The 22,067-nt window shown below is 43.9% G+C and overlaps 1 protein-coding gene across 1 annotated transcript in view; it reads left to right on the top strand.

Moving 5' to 3' along the window:
• Positions 1-22,067, top strand: part of adgrv1 (adhesion G protein-coupled receptor V1) — a gene marked incomplete at both ends in the record, with an annotated part of 385,866 nt that overhangs the window by 330,210 nt on the left and 33,589 nt on the right. Inside the window, one exon of the mRNA XM_080738840.1 lies at positions 11,056-11,177. Within this exon, the coding sequence (XP_080594966.1) occupies positions 11,056-11,177 (122 nt within the window). The remainder of the gene's footprint in view (positions 1-11,055; positions 11,178-22,067) is intronic.

Raw genomic sequence — 22,067 nt, 5'->3', positions numbered from 1 at the left:
AGCCAGCCACACAGCTGTGGTGGAAAGTAACTGAGTACATTTACTCAAGTACTGTATTCAAGTACAATTTATATACTCTACTATATATTTTTTTAATTAAACATACATTAACCATTTAAGCTGTGGGGCAGTCAGTGGTGATTCAATGTTTGGGGGGTCGCGAACGTTGCTCAACACCTACTATACAGGTCTATTGATATGCATATAGGCTTGTTTCTTTTTTTTTTTCTTAAAATGTGTTTTTGGGCTTTTTATGCCTTAGACTAACAGGAAATGGGGAGAGAGATGGGAAATGACCCGGATCGGGAATCGAACCGGCAACGCCAGCAGGCATCATAGCCTAGTATGTGGTATGCGCCTTGACCACTAGGCCAACGGGCGCCCAGGCTCGTTTCTTTGTTAACACAGTTGTCGAGGTGGGACACTGGCTCAGAAAAGATATGGGTCGTCGGGGGCACGCGACCCAAGACTACGGCAACACTGCATTTAAGCTCTACATACAGGTATATTTAAAAACAGCCCATCTACTAGCTCACAACGTGTAGCATCTTGAAACGTCGTGAGTGTCTAGATCTGCTATTTTCAAAAGCTTTTTATATATTTCTTCCATTTGAAAACTTGGGAAATGGGAAATTCGGCACAATGAATACTTTCTACTTTTGGTGCTTTAACTTTTGTACTTTTACACAAGCACATTTAGGATATGGGACTTAACAGACTTAGCAGAGTGTGTCTACATTTCAGAATTGATACTTTTACTTAAGTAAAGAAATGAGAGTGCTTTTCCACTGCTGCAGCCAGCCAGCCGTTGGGGGTTCCAGTGGTACATGCAGGGGCGTCACAAGGGGGAGGAAAGTGGGACTGAGTTACTAGGGCCCAGGGTGGAGTGATCTTATTTTATACTTTAGCTATTGAAAAATAGCAGATATATACAAGCTCACAGCGCAGCACCGAGTGCCGCGCTGCAAGCTTGTAGATCTGCTATTTTTGTAAAGTCGTGATAATGTTTGCAAATCTTTGAATAAATGTATTTTTTAAGCGACTGTGGCCAAATACATATGATTTTGGGGGTCCTTCACATGAAAAGGTTTGAGCACCAATGACATAGAGTGAGCTGTGTGCTTGTATATCTGCTATTTTTCAATAGTTTAAAGCACAAAATAATGAGTTCCCAGTCTAAATGAGTTAAACCCCCTCCCCCTATGAAGAACATTCATGGGGGGCCCGCAGTGAATCCTTGTACCCAGGGCCCAGAATTAGGAGCGACACCCCTGCTCTACCCTGTAGGATCCACAGGCAGGAATGTGCTTAGTCTGAGGGAAAAACACAACCAGAGATGGATGGAGGAGAGGCAGACAGATGTGAGAGAGATAGACTTATGGAAAAAGAGAGAAAGTGTGCGTGTGCACATGCGTATGTGTGTGTGTGTGTGTGTAGTCTGTGTCTACAGCTGAAATGAAACACGTGACTTCAGAAGGATGACAGATTTATGAACGCAGAGCAAACTCTCACCTGAGTGAGACGAGGAGAGTGTGAGCGATAAAAGACGAGACGAAAGGCAAACACAGACGAGAAAGAAGAACTCTTCAGGGTGAAGACGACACGCAAGTTATCAAAGAGAGAGACAGAGAGGAGGAGGTACTAACACGGTTTAGCGTAGGTAGAAACCGCATATGTCCAAAACGGTTTACTTTTCAGGATTTCAATTCAAAACCATCAAAAGCTCCAAACTACTGGAAACACGTGGCTTCGTTTCCAGCTTGTGGATCTGCTACTTTTGATGCTTTTGAGTGACACCGAGTGCAGCGCTGCGAGCTTGTAGATCTGCTATTTTTGAAAAATCGTGAAAGTTAGAATTTTGACCCGAGGGTCTTTTGATTTTTTGAAAAACCCTATGTTTCTATGACAGCAATCTGGCTCGCCATCGTCAAAGAAAAGGTCCTTTTCACTTAACTGGAGCTCAGTTAGTCTGTTCTTGAGAGACTGCTATGTCAGTGGTTCTCAAACCTTTTCATGTCAAGGACCCCCAAAATGATATTTATTTGGCCACGGACCCCCATCTCAAAATACTTAGTTCCAGGGACTAGTTCCAGCCAAATTTGAGTTACAGACATTCGCTTTAAAAATACATATATTCAAAGATTTGCACACATTTTCACGTCTTTTTCAAAAATAGTAGATCTACAAGCTCACAGCATGGCACTCAGTGCCGCGCTGTGAGCTTGTATATCTGCTATTTTTCAACAGTTAAAGCATTCAATAATCCTAGGCCTGTGGGGGATCCATAGGAAGTCTCATTCAGAGAGAGAGAGAGAGAGAGAGAGAGAGAGAGAGAGAGAGAGAGAGAGAGAGAGAGAGAGAGAGAGAGAGAGAGAGACAGAGACAGAGACAGAGAGAGCGAGCGCAGTGGCATTGACAGGGTGGTGGAAGTGTCACCTCTATACGAGGTGGGCTCTGTCCAAACCCGGGCCCGTGCCCCCTGTGTTTCCAGCCTACTTGTGAAGTGGATTTATACGAGGATGGCCTAGTGGCCTACATATCACCAGCCAGACACCTACGCACAGCCAGGGAGGCCAGACCAGGGCAGGGCAGGCCAAACTAGTATAGGGCCAGGCCAGGGCACTGCTAGGGCAGTGGTGCTGACAGATTATGATGTTGGCCCTTTAAGGCATGGTGGAGTCAATAAAGAGCCAGGGAGGAGGTGGAGGTGGAGGAATCCATATTGGTGTTTGGAAGGACGGATGAGCTTTCATCCTCCTGGTTCCACTTCTGCTTAGTAATACATCACACAGACTGTAGAGCAGGGGTCTTCAAGGTTTTCAGGCCAAGGACCCCTTAGTTGAGAGAGAGAGATGAAGCAGGGACCCCCATGACTCCATATAGTTTCATTGTTTGACAGCACAATCATCAGTATTTTGGATTCATGTCAATTTGGATTCATGTCAATGTCAGATATTTAACCACTTAAACCGTCAATACTTAATTAACTTGACCTTTCACTCTGTACTTAGTCTACTCTTTTTTTCTCCTCTACACCAAACCTCTTCAAAAATAGCCGATCTACAAGCAACGCGAGGCGGCGAGCTTGTAGATCAGCTATTTTTGGCTAAAGTTCTCAGAGTATCGGACGTTAGGGTTCAAGTGGTTAATTTAAAAAAGGAGAAAAAAAAGTCACACAGAGATTTGGAGGACCCCCTTTAGTAACTCTGAGGACCCCCTAGGTAGGGGTCCCAGACCCCCTGTTGAAGACCTCTGTTTTAGGGAATGTTCTGACAGTTAGCTGACCCGAGTGAGCAGGAGGGGTCGTATTTGAGTCGGTGACCACATTATGCTACTACTTCCGTTGAACTGGATTCATTTTATTTCATTGATATCACATCGATTCATGTTTTATGCTAATGTCTTTTTTTATTGTCATAGTGGAACATTTCAAGTGTGGATTGGAACATGTCTGACCAGCGTGACTACGGTGTCGGCCGCACAAACACTATTCAAATCACCGCTCCTTCGTCGCACCTCATCATCAATACACTCACGTGCAGGCCCTCGAAGCATACACACACACACACACACACACACACACACACACACACACACACACACACACACACACACACACACACACACACACACACAGCGTTCAGACAATGTTCAGTCGATGAGCTCAGCTTCACGTGGCTCGTGCATACCGTACGTACAGACCCTCCTCAGAGCGCCATGGGACTCAGGCGACGTTCAGAGCACAAACGTTTGGTCAATGGGTTCGACCGGTGCAGATTGAATCCTGCAAATAGAAAGCCTATTAGCCCCCCTAACACAAAGGCTGATGCACAAGCACGCACGCACGCGTGTGTGTGTGTGTGTGTGTGTGTGTGTGTGTGTGTGTGTGTGTGTGTGTGTGTGTGTGTGTGTGTGTGTGTGTGTGTGTGTGTGTGTGTGTGTGTGTGTGTGTGTGTGTGTGTGTGTGTGTGTGTGTGTGTGCTTGTGTGTGTGATGAATGGTACAGTACATCATGTTCTCAGGAAGCTCACAGATAGAAAGGTAAATGTCAGCTTACGTACCAGCGCTATCTGTCTTTCTCTTTCTCTTTCTCTGACTCTCTGTCTCTCTCTCACACACACACACACACACACACACACACACACACACACACACACACACACACACACACACACACACACACACACACTGAGACACACCAGACACCACTGTGGATTAGCGAATGATTTTGATCGTCTGTTGCAATCAATGCTCTGTCTTTGGTACTTTCTTCACATGTGTTTACTTGTCAGGCTGTGTTCATAAAGCACTTGAAGGACTCGTTTGAGCCAGTGTTGTTTTTGACAATTTTGATTTAGTTTTAGTCATGGTCTTTTGAATAAAATGTCTTTTAGTTTTAGTCATAATTTAGTCCAAAAAGTCTTAGTTTTAGTCTAATTTTAGTCGACTAAATATCATAAGATGTATTTTGGCAGGCCTTGATGGCATCGTAATGACTGATTTTACACTTGGTTGTGTGCTGAAAATACGCTGCGACGCGTTGTGAGCTTGTAGATCTGCTATTTTCAGCATGCAACACCTGAGAGCAACCAAACATAAAATGACTCTCTTCTCCACTAGTCCCTCCCTAAAGTTTTAGTCTAGTTTTTATTTTGTTGTTCTTTCATCTTTCTGTTCTGTCAGGAGGATACGATAGAAATGACCTGCACACCGTCTACACTTGCACAATATAAGGACAAACTTGGCCCAAACTTGTCAATTCAGCTTGAAAGGAAACCTTCAGGTGTCCACGGGTATAAATGTGACCACTTAAACCCCCATATACGTTGTGGCCCGGGGTCCCACAGGGTGTAGACGTTGTGGCCCGGGGTCCCACAGGGTGTAGACTTGGTCTAAACCCTGTACAACCAAGATCTCTATTTCCATCCCTCCCTCATCCCCTATCCTTAAACGTCTTTGCCCTTTTTTACTCTTTTGAAAAACATTTTTAAATATTTCAAATAGCTGATCTACAAGCTCACCACGTGTTGATGTAGATTGGCTATATTTGAAGTACTTAAAAATGTTTTTCAAAATAGTAAAAAAAAGGTCAAAGAGGTTTAGGGACGAGGGGTAAAGCTGGTTGCACACTGCTGCGTTTTTCGTTGCGAAATGCGTTTTTCAGGGCAAGGAGAGAGAGAGAGATAGAGAGAGCAAGGGACCGAGTGGTGCGCGAAACGGACGGCAGTGTGCAAACGTGACTGACATAACGTGAGGTTGATTTTTTTATTCACGCGCTCCGAAATTCACCCCGATATTCGGCCCGAAAAACGCAGCAGTGTGCAACCACCTTAAGACATGGACGGAAATATAGCTAAATATCTCTTCACAGATTTGTGAGGCATATCTATCTAGGTCGTCCTCAGACGAGCCCTCCATCGTTGTTTCCAGTCATCTCGGTTCTCCATACATCTGGCCAGCTCATTGGTGTTCTGTGTCCCTACGTCTTCCTTGAGTATGTCCACGTATGTTTTTGTGGGACGTCCTCGCGGCCGGTGCCCGTGTGTTGGCTCCCACAGTACCAATTTGCTGGCTGGAAGCTCCTGGTGTCTTTGGCAGTGTCCTGCTAGTCTCATTCTTCTGGTGGCAATTTTCTCGCTTACCTTTGGTATTCCCTCATACAGGCTCTCGTTTGTAACATGTGCACTCCTGTTGATGTTGAGTACTGCACGCAACATTCTAGTGTAGCACCCGTTGTGAGGCATGAAATCTATTATCCGTGGCTGAAGAAGACAGCTGCATCTCTCATGTATTGCAGGTCTATTTCAGTGCTAGAGAACAATCTAGAGATGTACAGTTAATGTGGTCCAGTTTGATAGGGACTGTAGATCAGATCACTACGGTGCAGTTAATGTGGTCCAGTTTGATATGGACTGTAGATCAGATCACTACGGTACAGTTAATGTGGTCCAGTTTGATATGGACTGTAGATCAGATCACTACGGTACATACAGTTAATGTGGTCCAGTTTGATATGGACTGTAGATCAGATCACTATGGTACAGTTAATGTGGTCCAGTTTGATATGGACTGTAGATCAGATCACTACGGTACAGTTAAAGGACAACTTTAGTTTTTTACAACAAGGGCTCATATTTTAGATTGTAATTAAAGAATATAAAATATGAGTGTTAAAATTATTTAATTCACTTCTTTCTATTGTTTTAGATATTCTTATTTCAGTGGTTGGGGGCATGCGTACAAGTGCCTAAATATGTCATTTTACACAGAATAAGCTCATTCCCAAGATGAAACGCAACCTTTCATGGTTGGATGTGACTTATGGGGGCTAGAAGTGTTACTGTAAATAGCAATAAAGAAACTGCTGGCTTATTGTGTCTAAAAATACATATTTAGCCACTTGTACACATGCCCCCATGCGTACACATGCCCCACATTTTAGCACGGTAAACACAATAAAACAATAGAACGAAGCAAATGAAAACATTTTAACACTCACTTTTTCTTTTCTCTAATTACAATCTAAAATATGAACCCTTGTTGTAAAAAACCAAAGTTGTCCTTTAATGTGGTCCAGTTTGATAGGGACTGTAGAATAGATCAGATCACTCGGTACCTCCGGGCTCTCTGGACTGATGATCCCAACAGCTGTGGGACTAGTCGTTGCGTAACAGCTCATTGTTTTCCCTGCAGCCCGACGTGCCAACGTGCCAACGTGCCAACGTGCCAACGTGCCAGGCATTAATGAACCATCCCTCTCTCTCTCCACTCTTATGACTCAAGTGAACGGCTTGATGGTCTGAATGGCAGGGCCTTGTTCTGTCCTCTAATGGATATGAGGGAATAAAAGAGGAGTGGGGTGGAACATACTGCAGTCTGACAATCTATTCAGAAAGGGTAAAGATTCTAAGGGCCGATTCTTCAGACTGGGTCCGATTGATTCGAATCGTTCCAGAGTACCATTGCCCCCTCTATCTCCATTGGCCAGCGATTCTTCCGTGTACCCAAGTACACTTATATTCAACTTTAATAGTGATTGGGTGCTTCAGGGGGGCTTTGGCTGATAGAGAATGTCATGTGACACAAGAAGAGTCAGTTGTCGAGAGTTTAGAGCGAATAATAAAGTTTGACTGAGTTCCTGACGTTGTCTTGAGTTGAGTAATAATAAAAGTTCACAAGTATAGCAGTGTGTGCTGACGGTCTTTGAAACATCGCAATGGAACGTTGTTTGCCATTACCGCGTGACAGTGACATATCTTTATCCTTGTCTAATAGCAGCAGCGCTCGCTACACATTGTGATTTTTTTTCACGCTTGTGCTTTTCAAACACTAGCCAGATGTTTGTTTCATGTCAACATTCAAAGTAGAATCAGAAGGTACAACCCAGGTGTCACTCATGTGATAAATATAAAGATTATATGCCAGTAAAACGCCTAAGGGCGAAAAGCGACCCTAACGGGCGAGGTCACGCAATATGGGCTTAATATTGATGGCATGAAAGGGATTCTATTAGTGTGGTTGCCCTAACAGGGCATCATCTGGGAATCAGATGTAGAGGTTAGCTCCATATATGGAGATCTACATATAGGTGATGATCCAGTCGTCTCCATGTACTTTGATGAGGTGATTTCACCACAATGTGATGTCACAATGTCAACAAACAGGTCAGAAGCTATTGTATGGTCATTCCCATATATGGGCTTAATATTGATGGGGATAAAAGGGATTAATTTAGTGTGGTTGCCCTAACAGGGCATCATCTGGGACTCAGATGTAGAGGTCAGCTCCATATATGGAGATCTAGTTGATGAACCAGTCGTCTCCATGTATCGATATCCAGGGTTTGATCTTTGATGAGGTGATGTCACAACAATGTGATGTCACAATGTCAACAAACAGGTCAGCAGCTATAGACATTACTCACATACGGACACGATGTGACGGTTTTCATAGTTAACTGGGACCTACGGTCGCAATGATTATGAGTACACTTTCACACAAGGATCCGCACCTGCATGGGACCTTAGTGTGAATTCACCCTGGGTTTGAGCCTTTATACTGGCAGGGACTGAAGCAGATTCTTCCACATTTAAGCTGTTTATTTGTGCTTTTGGCAAATCTTCACAAACTGCATAATAACACTAGTCGGGGTGCCGAGCTATGGGATCTGTAGTCACGATTACGTAGCCCAGACAGACGGACGGAATTTCCAGAATCAAGAATAGAAATGAAGGTGATGATGTCACACTGTGGCACACGTACCGATCAATGTACGCTAGGGAGAGGATTTATCTGAAAGATTATTGGCATATGGAGTGGAAAGCTGTTTATTAGCATTTTTGGCAAGTTCTGTGCATTTTTAGCAGTGAGTGCTGCCTACTGCCTAGCTGTTCTCTTTTTCTTTTTTTTCAGGATTCAAATTTAAACGAGCTTGTAGATCTGCTACTTTGGATGCTTTTTGTGTGACGCTATGATGGTATGATCAAGTATTGTAGGGCGTTCATTTATGAACACAAAAAGTAATATCACGGAGATGAGAGGTCTCTACCCGACCGCGACGATATGCTGGCTAAGCTGCGGTATGTGTGTACAGTACTAAAATGTGTGTGTGTGTGTGTGTGTGTGTGTGTGTGTGTGTGTGTGTGTGTGTGTGTGTGTGTGTGTGTGTGTGTGTGTGTGTGTGTGTGTGTGTGTGTGTGTGTGTGTCTGTGAGAGAGAGAGAAAGAGTATACAGGTTTGTGTATATGATTGACCTCATTTCTAAGTGTACGTGCGTGTGCGTGTGTGCACACATACAGTAGACGTCAAAGGGGGCTTGATCCCCTGCCCTTTTATCTGTCTGTAAAAAGTGCCCTCTCCAGACCATGAATGCAGTTTTCACTGTGGTGAAAGAAATGCAAATGCCCCCTCTTTCCATGACACACCTGAAGGCAGCATTCAAGAGAATTGCCCTCTGTGTGTAGAAATCCATGCCGTTACGCCACATCTCCAGTATTGACTTGATAATGCTTAGTTCAGTGTGTTATCAAGCACCGAAAATAGCCGACCTCCAAGCTCACATTGTGAGCTTGGAGGTCTGCTATTTTCAATATTTTCACCAAGAGGCCTTTTTAAAAATGTCAGCCCCTGCCTCTCTAATGTTCTCTGCACGTCACTGTTTCCAGGTCAGTCTGGTCCAAACCGTTGGCTCGTGTGCCAAATCCTCTGCTCTGCAGTGAAGCCAGGCTGTGATTAAAGAGTAGCTCCATAATAATCAGGCCCTGAGGCCTCCTATCCTCTGTGGAAAACTCTCTGCTACCCACTGCCACTGGTGGAAAGATACTAAGTACTGTACTTAAGCACTGTCAAATCTTTGTGTGATAGAATTTTTTATTTTTTTTGCGTTGTGAGCTTGTAGATCGGCTATTTTTGGCAAAGGGGTTTGTTGTAAAAAGAGCAGACCAAGTACAGAGCCAAAGGTCAAGTTTTACTAAGTATTAATGTTTTCAGCGGTTAAATGTCACACATGAACATGAATCTTTCTTCATCTCACTCTCAGCTATAGGGGGTCCTTGGCCTGAGAAACATCTCACTCTCAGCTATAGGGGGTCCTTGACCTGAAACACATCTCACTCTCAGCTATAGGGGGTCCTTGACCTGAGAAACATCTCACTCTCAGCTATAGGGGGTCCTTGACCTGAGAAACATCTCACTCTCAGCTATAGGGGGTCCTTGACCTGAAAAACATCTCACTCTCAGCTATAGGGGGTCCTTGACCTGAAAAACATCTCACTCTCAGCCGGGGGGTCCTTGGCCTGAGAAACGGTGGTTCTCAAAGTTTTTCATGTCAAGGACATCCCAAAATGATATGCATTTGACCGCGGACCCCCCATTTCAAAACATATGTTGTGCCAGTTACCATAGATTAGAAAAGATTTGAGTTATGATTTTTCTCTTATATATACGGTATATTATATTCAAAGATTTGCGCAAATTTAGATTTGCCCAAAAATAGCAGATCTACAAGCTCATTGCACAGTGATGCGCTAAAAGAAATGCTAATTTTGCATTAGGCTCCTTCTTCTCGTACTTCTTCAGCCAGAAAGCGTATAGAAGTAATGATAAATGTATTCTGTTTTGTATATCATTTTGCTGTTGCATGCATCAATATGGCCCTGCTAATTCCTCTGAGAAGCTGTAAGAGAATCACTCTAGATATACAAACACCACTTGGGCTCGGATGTTTACTAGTTTCTCAGTAGGTTTTGTCCTTATTTGGGGTACTGGTTGCACTCTGAGTGTGTATTTCTACCTGATGTATGTAAACTAGCTTTCATATTGTGTACATTTGTATCACCTTGGAGATTTTAGGTATTTATGGTGTATCATGGATGTTTTATTTTTGTTGTTTGTGTCATGTATGATATGTGCAGCAAAGAGTGTGTAATTTTTATTTCTGCCTCTTGGCCAGTTCCCACTTGCAAAAGAGACTTTGTCTCAAAGTGCTTTTACTGGTTAAAAGTGTATTCAGTGATAATGAAAGTGGCCGGGGGCCATCTTGTTCCTTGGAAATTTTTAGTTTTTTATAGATTTTTTACACCATTATAATGTTCTCATTTTGATCATTAGACCCAATCACTGAATATCGGTAGGCCTACATCTCCAGCTTCAGGATATGTATGATACTGATTTACTACCAGACTGTGGCATTTTAGGAGTTCAGTAGTTTACAATCGAGGCATTTAGCAGACGTTCTTAATTCAGAGTGACTGTGGTTCTCAAAACGTATTATTTTGACCATCATAACTAAACATCATAACATAACTACGGCCATACTCTACCCTGATTGGTCGAGGACTGGCTGGCCACCTCTGAAAACGGAATCTAGCTATGCTCGTAACACGGGCCATGGTGGAAGTCCTTATATGGTCAGCACACATTCTAGTGAGGAGAATGAATGGAAAATGTACCAATTATATTTTTATTTGAATGAAATACAATCACTGAATATACCTTTAAATAAAGGTTAAATAAAAAATGTGTGTGTGTGTGTGTGTGTGTGTGTGTGTGTTTCAGAGGTGCCCATGGTCCTCTACCTGTTCCTGCTGATCTCTGTGGTGTGGCTGTGGGCGGGGCTCCATATGGGCTACCGGTCTCTGTGGATGTTGATCCTCTACGTCATCTTCAACATCCTGCTGGTGAGTTCATACGTCTTCATGCTGTACTTCATACTGTACTCCACACTATGGCTGGGCCATATATCGAAAATATATCGATATGGAGGAGGTATCAACATGCAAGGTATACATATCGACGATGAGGCTTGAAATGAGGTATTGGTGTATGTGTCTAACCGACACGCTATATGCACGTAGCACATGCAAAAAAGCAGTCCATCTGTAACCAGGTGTGGTTATTTCAATAAAACCTACCTAACCCTGGGTTAGGTAGGCAGTGGACCTAAAGCAGAACACTTTTAAAATTATATAATGCAATTGGTTTTACTAATATCGCGAGTAATATCGACATCGAGGTATTCAACAACATTATCGAATATCATAGGTTTTCCTAATATCACCCAGCCTTACTTGTTGTTGTTAGCCCTTAGCACTAATTAGTGCTATGCTCTGTAGCAGCAAAGTAATGACACAGCACTCAACTAACTGCTCTCTTTGTCAATCAAAATCGCAGAGCTCTGCTCTGCTCTGCTCCTGCTTTGAGTGAGTGAGCCATCCTGCTTGAGCGTCCAACGTTGCCGTTGCTGTCCAGTGGAGGAATACCCTTCATTGATTAAAACCGGAGCGTTCCCAGCGTTGCTGTTGACGCGACGCTCGACGCGCTCGGTGGAGCCGGGGGGTTAGACGTTGACGTTGGACGTTGGTCGAATCGCGATTCGTTTTTTAAAACATCGATTCGAAACGTCCCCTAATTAAATCGATTTAAATTGTTTTTTTTTCATGAATCGTGACAGGCCTAGTAGTAGTCTGTTTGGTGTAGAGAAAGAACCTTTCCACGTTGCGCCTAAAAGTTGTGTTGTATAGACGCGTCGCCATGGGAACCAAAGCGTTCAGTAAAAGGGGTGGGACCCTGTCGCCGATGTCAGCTGTTTGCTTAGCGATTTGGACTGCAACGGTGATTGCGCCATAGCAGCCGTAGTCCTGCTTCACGTCGCGGTAGTAGAAACGGGCTCCTTAAATACCCTAGTCTGTTTGGTGGAGAGCTACCTTTACAGTCTTACACACAGAGAGACACGCACGCACGCACGCACGCACGCACGCACGCACGCACGCACGCACGCACGCACGCACGCACGCACGCACGCACTCACGCACGCACGCGGACGTACACACACACTCATTCATGTAGCTTATAGCAATCAGTAGTGCATTTGCAACACCACTAGCACAGTTCCAATTACAACCTCAGTTGCAATTAGAAGACGTATGCAAACAAAGCTCAATCACAGTCATTTGGCTGCCAGGTTTGGAAAGGTTTGAATTGACTTCACTCCTGTTAGGAGTCACAGGGTTCATGCGCTGTCCACCAAACAGACTAACAGTTTAATACAGACATGCGTGCTGTAGCTGTTTGTTTTCAGACTGACAGAGTGAAGGCGTAGCGAAGGCTACTTCAGGCTGGACTTTGAAGGCCATTCTTTGATGTTTGCTTCAGGCAGAGCAGAGTGCAATGTCCCTGAGACCAGCTTTTATCACCAAGTGTCTGTCTGTCTGTCTGTCTGTCTGTCTGTCTGTCTGTCTGTCTGTCTGTCTGTCCACTCCCACTCTCTCTGACTGGACATCATCCTCGCTGTCTGTCAGTCAGAAACCTCTTATCTCCAGATTCTAACTTTTCTCTCAGTTGTGCAATGAGTTGCAACAGTTAATCGAACTAATCAATTTAAATAGTTAAAGATTAAGATGAAATTTGTGTCAATGTGTATCAATAGAAGAGCATGGGCGGCGTTTCAATGGCCTATTGGTTAAGGCGCATACCACATAAAGGCTCTAATGCAGCGAGTCACAGGTTTGATTCCCGAGCCCAATGGCTTTTGCTGTGTGTTGTGGAAAAAGTACATTATAAAAAAAAAGTAGGGTCTATTTGAGTAATGTTAACTCCATAGACACAACTATGGCCCCACCTCTTTCACATAAAAATACACACAAAATCAACATAAAATCCCCAAAACAGAACAGAGTTATTTCGTTCAAAAGCAGACAGTGGTCAATAAAAAGTTGATATGAGGAGATACAAGGTTTTCTATCCCCTGACAGCACAGATAAGAGGACATGGTACCGATGGTAGATACCTTTCACCATCTTATCTGTTCACAGCTGGAGAAGGCCCAGACATTAGCACCCGATATCTGGAGGAGGCCCAGACATTAGCACCCGATATCCTGACTTCAAAGGGTTGCATAACAGACATTTACCAGACAACAGAGATGGCTTGAACTTTCAGATGGTACTTTCTAACCTCCAGCACTTGATACCATCTGACCATTGATGTTGAACTCTAAATGCGATGTTCTTATTTCGTCTGTCGGGTGGAAACCTTGTATGTCCAAAACTGTTACTTTTCAGGATTCAAAACATTTTATGAAAAATAAATAGCTAAAGTAGCAGATCGACAAGCTTGCCACTGCGTACCGCGCTTGTGAAATCGTAAGTGTTGTTTGCCTATACTGTATATTGTGATGTCACGTGCAGGGCAGGAATTTCAGCCATGGCCGTCGTTGCCCCTCAGTTTGGCCTTGTGCCCACAGTGGCCTTAATGCCCCAGCTGACTGTACCCCATATCCCTATAAACTGCTTTGCCTTTTTGGAAGACATTTTAAAATACTTCAAATAGCCGATCTACATCGGCAGGGGTCATCAACATGTCTGTACGGACAAACGTTGTCTGTGGCAATACTTGTCCGTGGCACATTTAGTATTTTGGTTATCATGTGTACATAATCTATCCTAAATATTCAATAATAATAATAATAATAATAATAATAATAATAATAATAAAGCATTTGTTTGAATTATTTTGGGGACTGGTAAAGTGTCAGGATGGTTAATATGTTGTCTTGGCAACATGATTGCATCAGGTGAGGATGCAATGCAAGACCAGACAGAGAGAGAAGTAATGTTTGCTAATACTTGTTCCACTGGTATTCCTTACATCACACCACTTACGCACTCTCTTTCTCATCAACATATAATACCCTGGCAGCAAATCAATTTTACTGGACTGTTACCTGTTTATTAAGCTACTACTATCTCTCAACCACAACTAATGAGACAAGAGATCAATTTTCAATTCAATTCAAAGGAGCTTTATTGGCATGAGAAAACATACGTTTACATTGCCAAAGCAAGTATCACAAAAGATGGGGAACACATATACAGTTGGAGGGGGTACGGCATTGTGTAAACAGAGCCATGTCGCATTGTGACATTTTATTGCGACCGTAGGTCGCATAATACTCTGAAGAACCGTGTCGCTTGAGTGACCTTCCTTCCGTAACCTCTGTGATGTCAGTGTGATGTCAGCGAGTTGTGACATCACTTCCTGTACAGGGCGGCTACACGAAATGTGGATAACACTATATATGGAGATAGTCCAGTCCATCATGTCATATGGGACTACCGTCATAGAAAGTAGCCATTGTTAGGCCGGAGTCAATGGCTGTCTGTCTGACTGTCTGTACAGGAAGTGATGTCACATGACATACTTTTTATATATATATGTAAATATGGGGGCGTCTGTGTTAAGAACATTTCGTTGTCAAGCTCAACGTTGGGCATTTGGACCTATACATGGAGAAATGGAGCGAATCTGTTTGGCCTAAACATGGAGATGTGGAGAACACTATATATGGAGAAAGTCCATTCCATCATGTATAGGTCCAAATGCCCAATGTTGAGCTTGACTCAGTCCATTGAGTTGGCCTAACAATGGCTACTGTCTATGACGGTAGTCCCATATGACATGATGGAATGGACTTTCTCCATATATAGTGTTCTCCACATCTCCATGTTTAGGCCAAACAGATTCGCTCCAGATATGTTTTTTTTTTTTTCAATCGCTCACACCCTAGGTTGGGTTGGCGATAGGGCCTTTCTTTGTGGAGTTTGCATGTTCTCCCCGTGTCTCCTAGGGTTGATACCCTCACAAAAACATGAATAAACTCCCCCCAGAATGACAACAACTAGAATCGTCAGAGAAACGCTGTGGTTGGCCAGATGGTCAAGAATTGGCGCGATGTCACCCTGAGGTCGCATTCCACCCTCAGGTGTCTTACTAGTATATATACAGGGTACAAATAGCTGCATTATTTTCCTCAAAATGCATTTAAAGGTATCAGCTCTGTTTCATACTGTATGTGCAGATCAGTAGAATGAGTTTGGCAAAAGACAAAAGAATAAAACAATATTTGTTCAATGAATTGCAAAAACTATGCTGTGATGGTGAAGAAAGGGAACTTGGAAAGACTCTTTCTGACAAACCACAAATCATTTGACTGCTAGAAGGAAGTGAAGCCTTATGTATTTGTGTTCCATACATGGAACTGCTCTGTCAAGTATTTGTCTCATCAGCAAGATGGTGAAGAAAGAGAACTTGCGGACAAACCACACATCATTTGACGAGACATTTCCAGCAGACAGAGAACTGAGAAAAAGAAATAAACTAAGGAACTGAAATTTCAACCATTTAGCCAAATATGATAAAGTATATATGTTCTTTTGTAAAATTATTGGACAGTTATTTTGTATGTCCGTGACAAAAATAAAATATTTATCAAAATGTCCATCACAAGCTGACATGGTGATGATGACCCCTGTACATCGGCATGTTGTGAGATCAGCTATTTGAAATATATATAAAAAAAAAAAAAATCTAAATAGTAAATTAAAAGGGAAAGAAAGTTCATCCAATGGACTTCACACTTGGCCTGTGCTCTGCTGAGACTCAGGGGAGTGAACTATCGAGTGTGAGGTCGATCAGAATGAGTGATTTTTCTCCAAAATGTTGCAACGAGCAGCAATACTGGTGCAGCCAAGCAATCAGCCTCCTTCTGTATGTATGTGCACATGCTCAGAACAGCCACACACCGAGCAGACACTGCACTAGTACAGTAAAATGCTGCAAAATATAATGTTACAAAATGACATGTTTATTTAGCCTAGGGAGGTTCTTTGAGAACAGATTATCTTTTTCAGGAACGGCCTTCTTCTACACACACACACACACACACACACACACACACACACACACACACACACACACACACACACACACACACACTGCCGGGGTCCCATTGGCTAAAGCTTCGCAGGACACAGAGCATTTGGCCTGCGGGGCGCTTGATGAAATTAACTCATAAATAGCACCGCTCATTTCACACTAGGGGTGATTTGAGCGGTGCTTGATGAAATTATCTAATAAATAGCACTGATCGCTTCACACTAGGTATGATTTTTTATTTTTTAATTGCAGCAAGAAACTACAGTAAAGTGCAAGGATGAAAGCGTGAAAGAGAAGGTATCTTCCTTATTGAATGTCGAGCAGCTTAGAGCTACAACACATTTGTTTTCCACACAGCATTACAAATGAGACGCCACAGTAACAATCATCTGCCACTTGTGAAGCTCAAGGCCTGTCATCTCATTGTCTCCACCAGCCGAAGGCTTGGGGGAGAGTATGTTTTCCCCTCCGTCCGTCCGTGTGTCCGTCCGTCCGTCCGTCCGTCCGTGCGTCCGTCCGTGCGTGCGTCCTCGCAGTTTGTGAGCGCCTAATCTCAGTCGCCGTTGGCCCGGTCGCTGCCAAAGTGAGCACACACATTCCCTGGATGCCAATCTAGAACCTCTGCCCTAAATTTTTCAAATGGGCCTTTTCTAGCGCCACCTAGTGGCCGATGTTCGCAAAACACATTTCTGTGCACTACTCTTACAGATTTTGTCCAAAAATCCTACAAATCGGTAGGCAGTATCTCGACAGTCATGTAATCGACACGGATCTGTCCGATTTTGCATATTCCATCCTGAATGGCTAAGATTGGCTTCCAAAGTTTGTAGGATTGAGCCGTTTTGAACAAAATGCCTCAAATCACAAACGCAAAGTAGAGCTTAAAAGTTCAGCCCGAGCCCGACGGGACCCGACGGGTCGGCGCGGCGCGGGCTGGGCCGGGCTCAATTTGTCACGTATATGTCGGGCTTTGGGTCGGGTCGGTCTTTTATAATCCGGTAGGCAAGCGCAGCACGGTAACGTGATGTCTCTGTGACTGTGTAAGCTGCGCTGCACCGCTGCGGCGCAACTTGACACAGTTGAGCGTGTGTGACTGTATGTGCGCTGCTGCGCAACGTTCAGACAGTTGAGCAACGTTCAGTTGAGAGTGTGCTCCCGTGTGTGTGTGTGTGTGTGTGTGTGTGTGTGTGTGTGTGTGTGTGTGTGTGTGTGTGTGTGTGTGTGTGTGTGTGTGTGTGTGTGTGTGTGTGTGTGTGTGTGTGTGTGTGTGTGTGTGTGTGTGTGTGTGTGTGCGTGCGTGCGTGCGTGCGTGCGTGTGTGTGTGTGTGTGGCGGTGGCTGCTTGGCCAGTGGGTGCTTCTCGCTGTGGCAGAGCGGAGCGGAGGAGATCGTTGAAACCATTCACAGACACTTTTGGATTTCCTATAATATTATAGACGTAGTGTGAATGTTGTAGCTATAATAGCCTGTACGCCTGCTTCCTGATTTAGCGACGGCCGTCAGCTGTGTTTTCCATTGAGGCTCCGATGTTTTTTTTCCTTCCATAATTAGGACGGTGCTTGCTACAATGTCTTTTATTAGACAGTTGGAAAATGGTAGAATGACACTGTTCTTAAAGAATCACCAATATTGAATGAGGAAAAAAAGGATGCTGCCGTCTGCATCATATAAGCTTGTTGTTTAGAATGTCGGTCTTCGGGCTGGGCCGGTCTCCAATTGTCAATTATGTATCGGGCTTGGGCTCGGTCCGGGCTGAAATTCTGTCGGGCTGGGTTGGGCCGGGCTCACTATTTTAGGCCCGATTTAAGCTCTAACGCAAAGTGCAATTATCATGAAATCGCGCTCACACGTTCCCACTAGGCCGAGGAAGAAATGACACTTTTTTTTTATCAGCCTCATGGTGGCGCTATAACAGGCCGATTTGTGGTTTTACCTATAACTCCACCGATCAGTTTCAAACTTTGTAAGCGCACTCCCTAGAGGCTAAGGATAAACCTTTGCCCTGCATTTTTCACATCAGCCTTTTATAGCGCCACCTTTGGGCCGACTTATGTAAAACACATTTTTGGATATTACTCCTTGAGATTTTATCCAAAAATCACGCAAATCGGTACACAGTATCTCTATAGTCATGTGATCAAGTCCGATCCGTCTGATATTTCATATTCCATCCTGATTGGCTAATATTAGCTTCCAAAGTTTGCAGGATTGCTCCGTTTTTGAACAAAATGCCTAAAAAAAAAATCAACGCAGGACGCACAGCCTGGTGGAGACCTGTGCTCGGAAGAGCACTGCTTCTAGTTCCTCTTGTTCCTTGTCTAATCGATGCTCGTCGTTGTCTGTCTGTCTGTCTGTCTGTCTGACTGACTGACTGACTGCCTGATTGACTGCCTCTGGCGGCTGTTGTTCTGTCGGGGACATCGTTGTTCTGTCGGGGACATCGTTGTTCTGTCGGCGACATCGTTGTTCTGTCGGCGACATCGTTGTTCTGTTGGTGACATCGTTGTTCTGTCGGCGACATCGTTGTTCTGTCGGCGACATCGTTGTTCTGTCGGGGACATCGTTGTTCTGTCGGCGACATCGTTGTTCTGTTGGGGACATCGTTGTTCTGTCGGGGACGTCGTTGTTCTGTTGGGGACATCGTTGTTCTGTTGGGGACGTCGTTGTTCTGTCGGCGACATCGTTGTTCTGTCGGGGACATCGTCCGTGGCCTCTCTGTGAAGCCACACAGAAGCTGAGGTGACCCTGGGGGACGTGTGGCGTCCCCCCGTCAAAGACAACAGTCCCACACTAAAACTAAATCAAACCTCTGCTGTTGGAACAGCGGCTTAATGAGGAGAGGGTGACGTCCAGGGGTGTAAAGTAACTAAGTATGTTTACTTAAGTACTCTACCTAAGGACACGTTTGAGTTATTTGTACTTTACTTGAGTGTTTCCAATACTTTTACTTCTACTTCTACTCAAATATTGTACTTTTACTCCACTACAATTATTTAAAAGCTTCAGTTACTTTGTAGATTTTGATCATTATTACAAAACCTACATTAAGAACTTCAGCCCTATATATACATTGCGTTGTATACATTTCTCCCTCTCTCTCTCTCCCTCTCTCTCTCTCTCTCTCTCTCTCTCTGTGTGTGCTGTCTCCACTGCGATGCCCTCCAGTCCCAGGGGAGAGAGGAGACATAAAACATGAAAGGGCTTTTATATCAGCCCCAGAGCCTCCATCTATTGGAAACAAACTGGCCTTGGCTTCACGACGGCCCTTCTGAGCTTCTGAACTCAAGGTGCTTTGACAAAGTCCATTACAGGAGAAAAGCTTTGACTATTGATTTCCCATCCTGACTCCTCCAATCACAGCAGAATGTGATCGGCTGTGCAAAGTGGACCTTTGAGTCCAATTTCTACCCTGTCATCACAGTGACTTGAACTCTGTGAGAGTGAATTGACAGAGTGTTTAGCCCAGCTCAGCTATACTCTTCAGGGTTTCCTGCAGGAAAAAGTCTTGACCAGGGGGGAAGCATAGGAGCCGGAAAATTTTGCTTAATTAATTAATTAATTTGCTTAATTAAAATGCATTTCTTGATACATTTTTATTATATTAATTCTTATGTTTGCCCTCAAAATATTAAGTGAAGTTAAATAAGAGAGAGAAGTTGCTTATAACAAACAAATCAAAACATATTTCGATTTTTGATTAAATCAGTTATCATTTTTGCCCTCAAAATATGAATGAGTTGGTGTGAAAAAGGAAAATGCAACTACATTATGCTATCATTATTCACATTTATTCAACATTGTGTAGCAAAACCAGTTTAGCTACTTTGACCCTGTACATCTGCTATTTGAAAATAGCTGATCTACAAGCTCACAGCATTACACAGCTAAACCAAACGTTGGCGAGCTTGTTTATAGGCTACTTTACATTTAAGTACCAATCGTTCTTATTTTGTTTTGAAGTCCACCGATAGGCTCTTATTTTGAAGCCTATGTATTGACCGGGGTAACAGGTTTACGTTGGTCTGACATGACGAACAATAACATAGCTACCTAGCTTGCTAGTGCTACTGTGTGCTGGTGATGAGTGATGAGTCATGACCAGTGATCGGACGCTATACTATCGTCGTAGGGTTAGGTAACGTGGTATTGGCGCTGCTATGTTTAATCTTACACATTAAACCAACATAAATAGTAAAGCTTTTCACACGGAAGGCTTTATTGAGCACCCGCACAAAGTCCTGTGAAACTAACTCACGGAGTGGTGCGTGATTCTCATGCAGTAGCCTACACAAGTTCACAACACGTAACACATCCCTCCCGTGCTGGAGTTAAATACTTTTGCAAGTTTTTCTACGTGAGTCGCGGGTAACAGCCAGGATTTCCACCGCGGAGGTAAACTAAAGTCTCAGCCCTGAGCCGCTCAGGGCAGGGCGGCAGGCTGCATTGTGCCAGCCACTCTCTCCTCCTCCTCTCCTCCCCGGGAGGAGAAACATGCTCGCGGGCGGCGCCGCAGCGCAGCGTCGTGTAGGCGAATGTGAAGTCCATCTACTGTATTAGTCCCAAATCGCAAAATGTACTATAGTGGTTTTAAAAGAAATCTACATCTCGTCCTTGCACCGTTAAAGCCCCGGTGAACATTTGTGACGGTGGGCTGCTCTGGATGTGTGTATGTGATGAAAACAAGCAGACACTGGTGACGTTTAGGGCTTTTCGCTATGCGTCTTGGCCGGGCGCTAAAGATTTCAGACCAGGCGCAGCGCCTGGCTTGTAAAGTGCTGCCAGAAACGCTGCTCTTATCTGCCATTATATTGTCTGGCTATGCAAGGAGGCTACCAAGTGTCAACATTCATGGTGGAAAGTAAGTAAGTATTTGATGAGTCTTATGGAGTCTTATGGAGTCGCCCAGTGGCGGTTGGTACCTATATTGCGCCCGGCGAGGTAGTATAGCGCTGCCCTATGGCCTTTGCGCGGCCGGATTTTTTTTTTTTTTTTTTTTTAATAATAAAAAAAAAAAAATGAATTTTTTTAAAGTTAAAAGCGGTTCGGTTCTACACGGCGGCAGAACCATTTTGGGCTTAATATAATATGGTTTATAAAGCATGATCTGACTGTCTTAGTCTTACCTTGGGCTGGTCAGGAGAAATGGTTCTTTCACAGTCACGCACAGTGAGACAAGACTATAGAGTTCCTATATCCTGGCTGATAGAGGTCTGTGTTTTGTAGAGGGGGCCGTTAATCCAATTTTTTTTTTCTTCTTCATGCGCCCCCTCAAAGTGGCGCCCTGGGCGAGTGCCCCGCTAGCCCCCCCTGCAGGCCGCCTCTGGAGTCGCCTACCGGAGACATTAGCGTTTTTCCACCAGTCATCAAATGATTGGCGAGAAATGCGAGAAGAACTGAAAGTTTTGCATTTTGTATTTTAAAAATGATTTAAACTAGTGAAAACAGCCGATCTACAAGCACACAACGCCTCGCGGTGTGAAAAAAAAAACATACTCATTTGAAACTTGGAGATAGGAGGTTTCTGCTCGACCGTGACGATATGCATGGTATTGGAATAGGCTGAAACAGCCTCACGTGTCTATTAATTACCACGTTCTAATTAGTCACATTATATTCTAATTACACAGCTCGTCATTGACTTATTGTATATCTTGGCTTATGTTGAAGCCTTTTTCCTCGTTCCACGAGTCCCAGTTTGTCCCCATGGTGTTTCCATACTGTATACATTCCTGGATGTTTCGTGTGTGTGTGTGTGTGTGTGTGTGTGTGTGTGTGTGTGTGTGTGTGTGTGTGTGTGTGTGTGTGTGTGTGTGTGTGTGTGTGTGTGTGTGTGTGTGTGTGTGTGTGTGTGTGTGT

Source organism: Nannobrachium achirus, assembly GCF_963921795.1.
Source record: "Nannobrachium achirus genome assembly, chromosome: 12".
NCBI classification, from domain to species: Eukaryota; Metazoa; Chordata; class Actinopteri; order Myctophiformes; family Myctophidae; genus Nannobrachium; species Nannobrachium achirus.
Note: the sequence above shows the minus strand (reverse complement) of the source record. Positions and strands in the feature narration are given on the sequence as shown.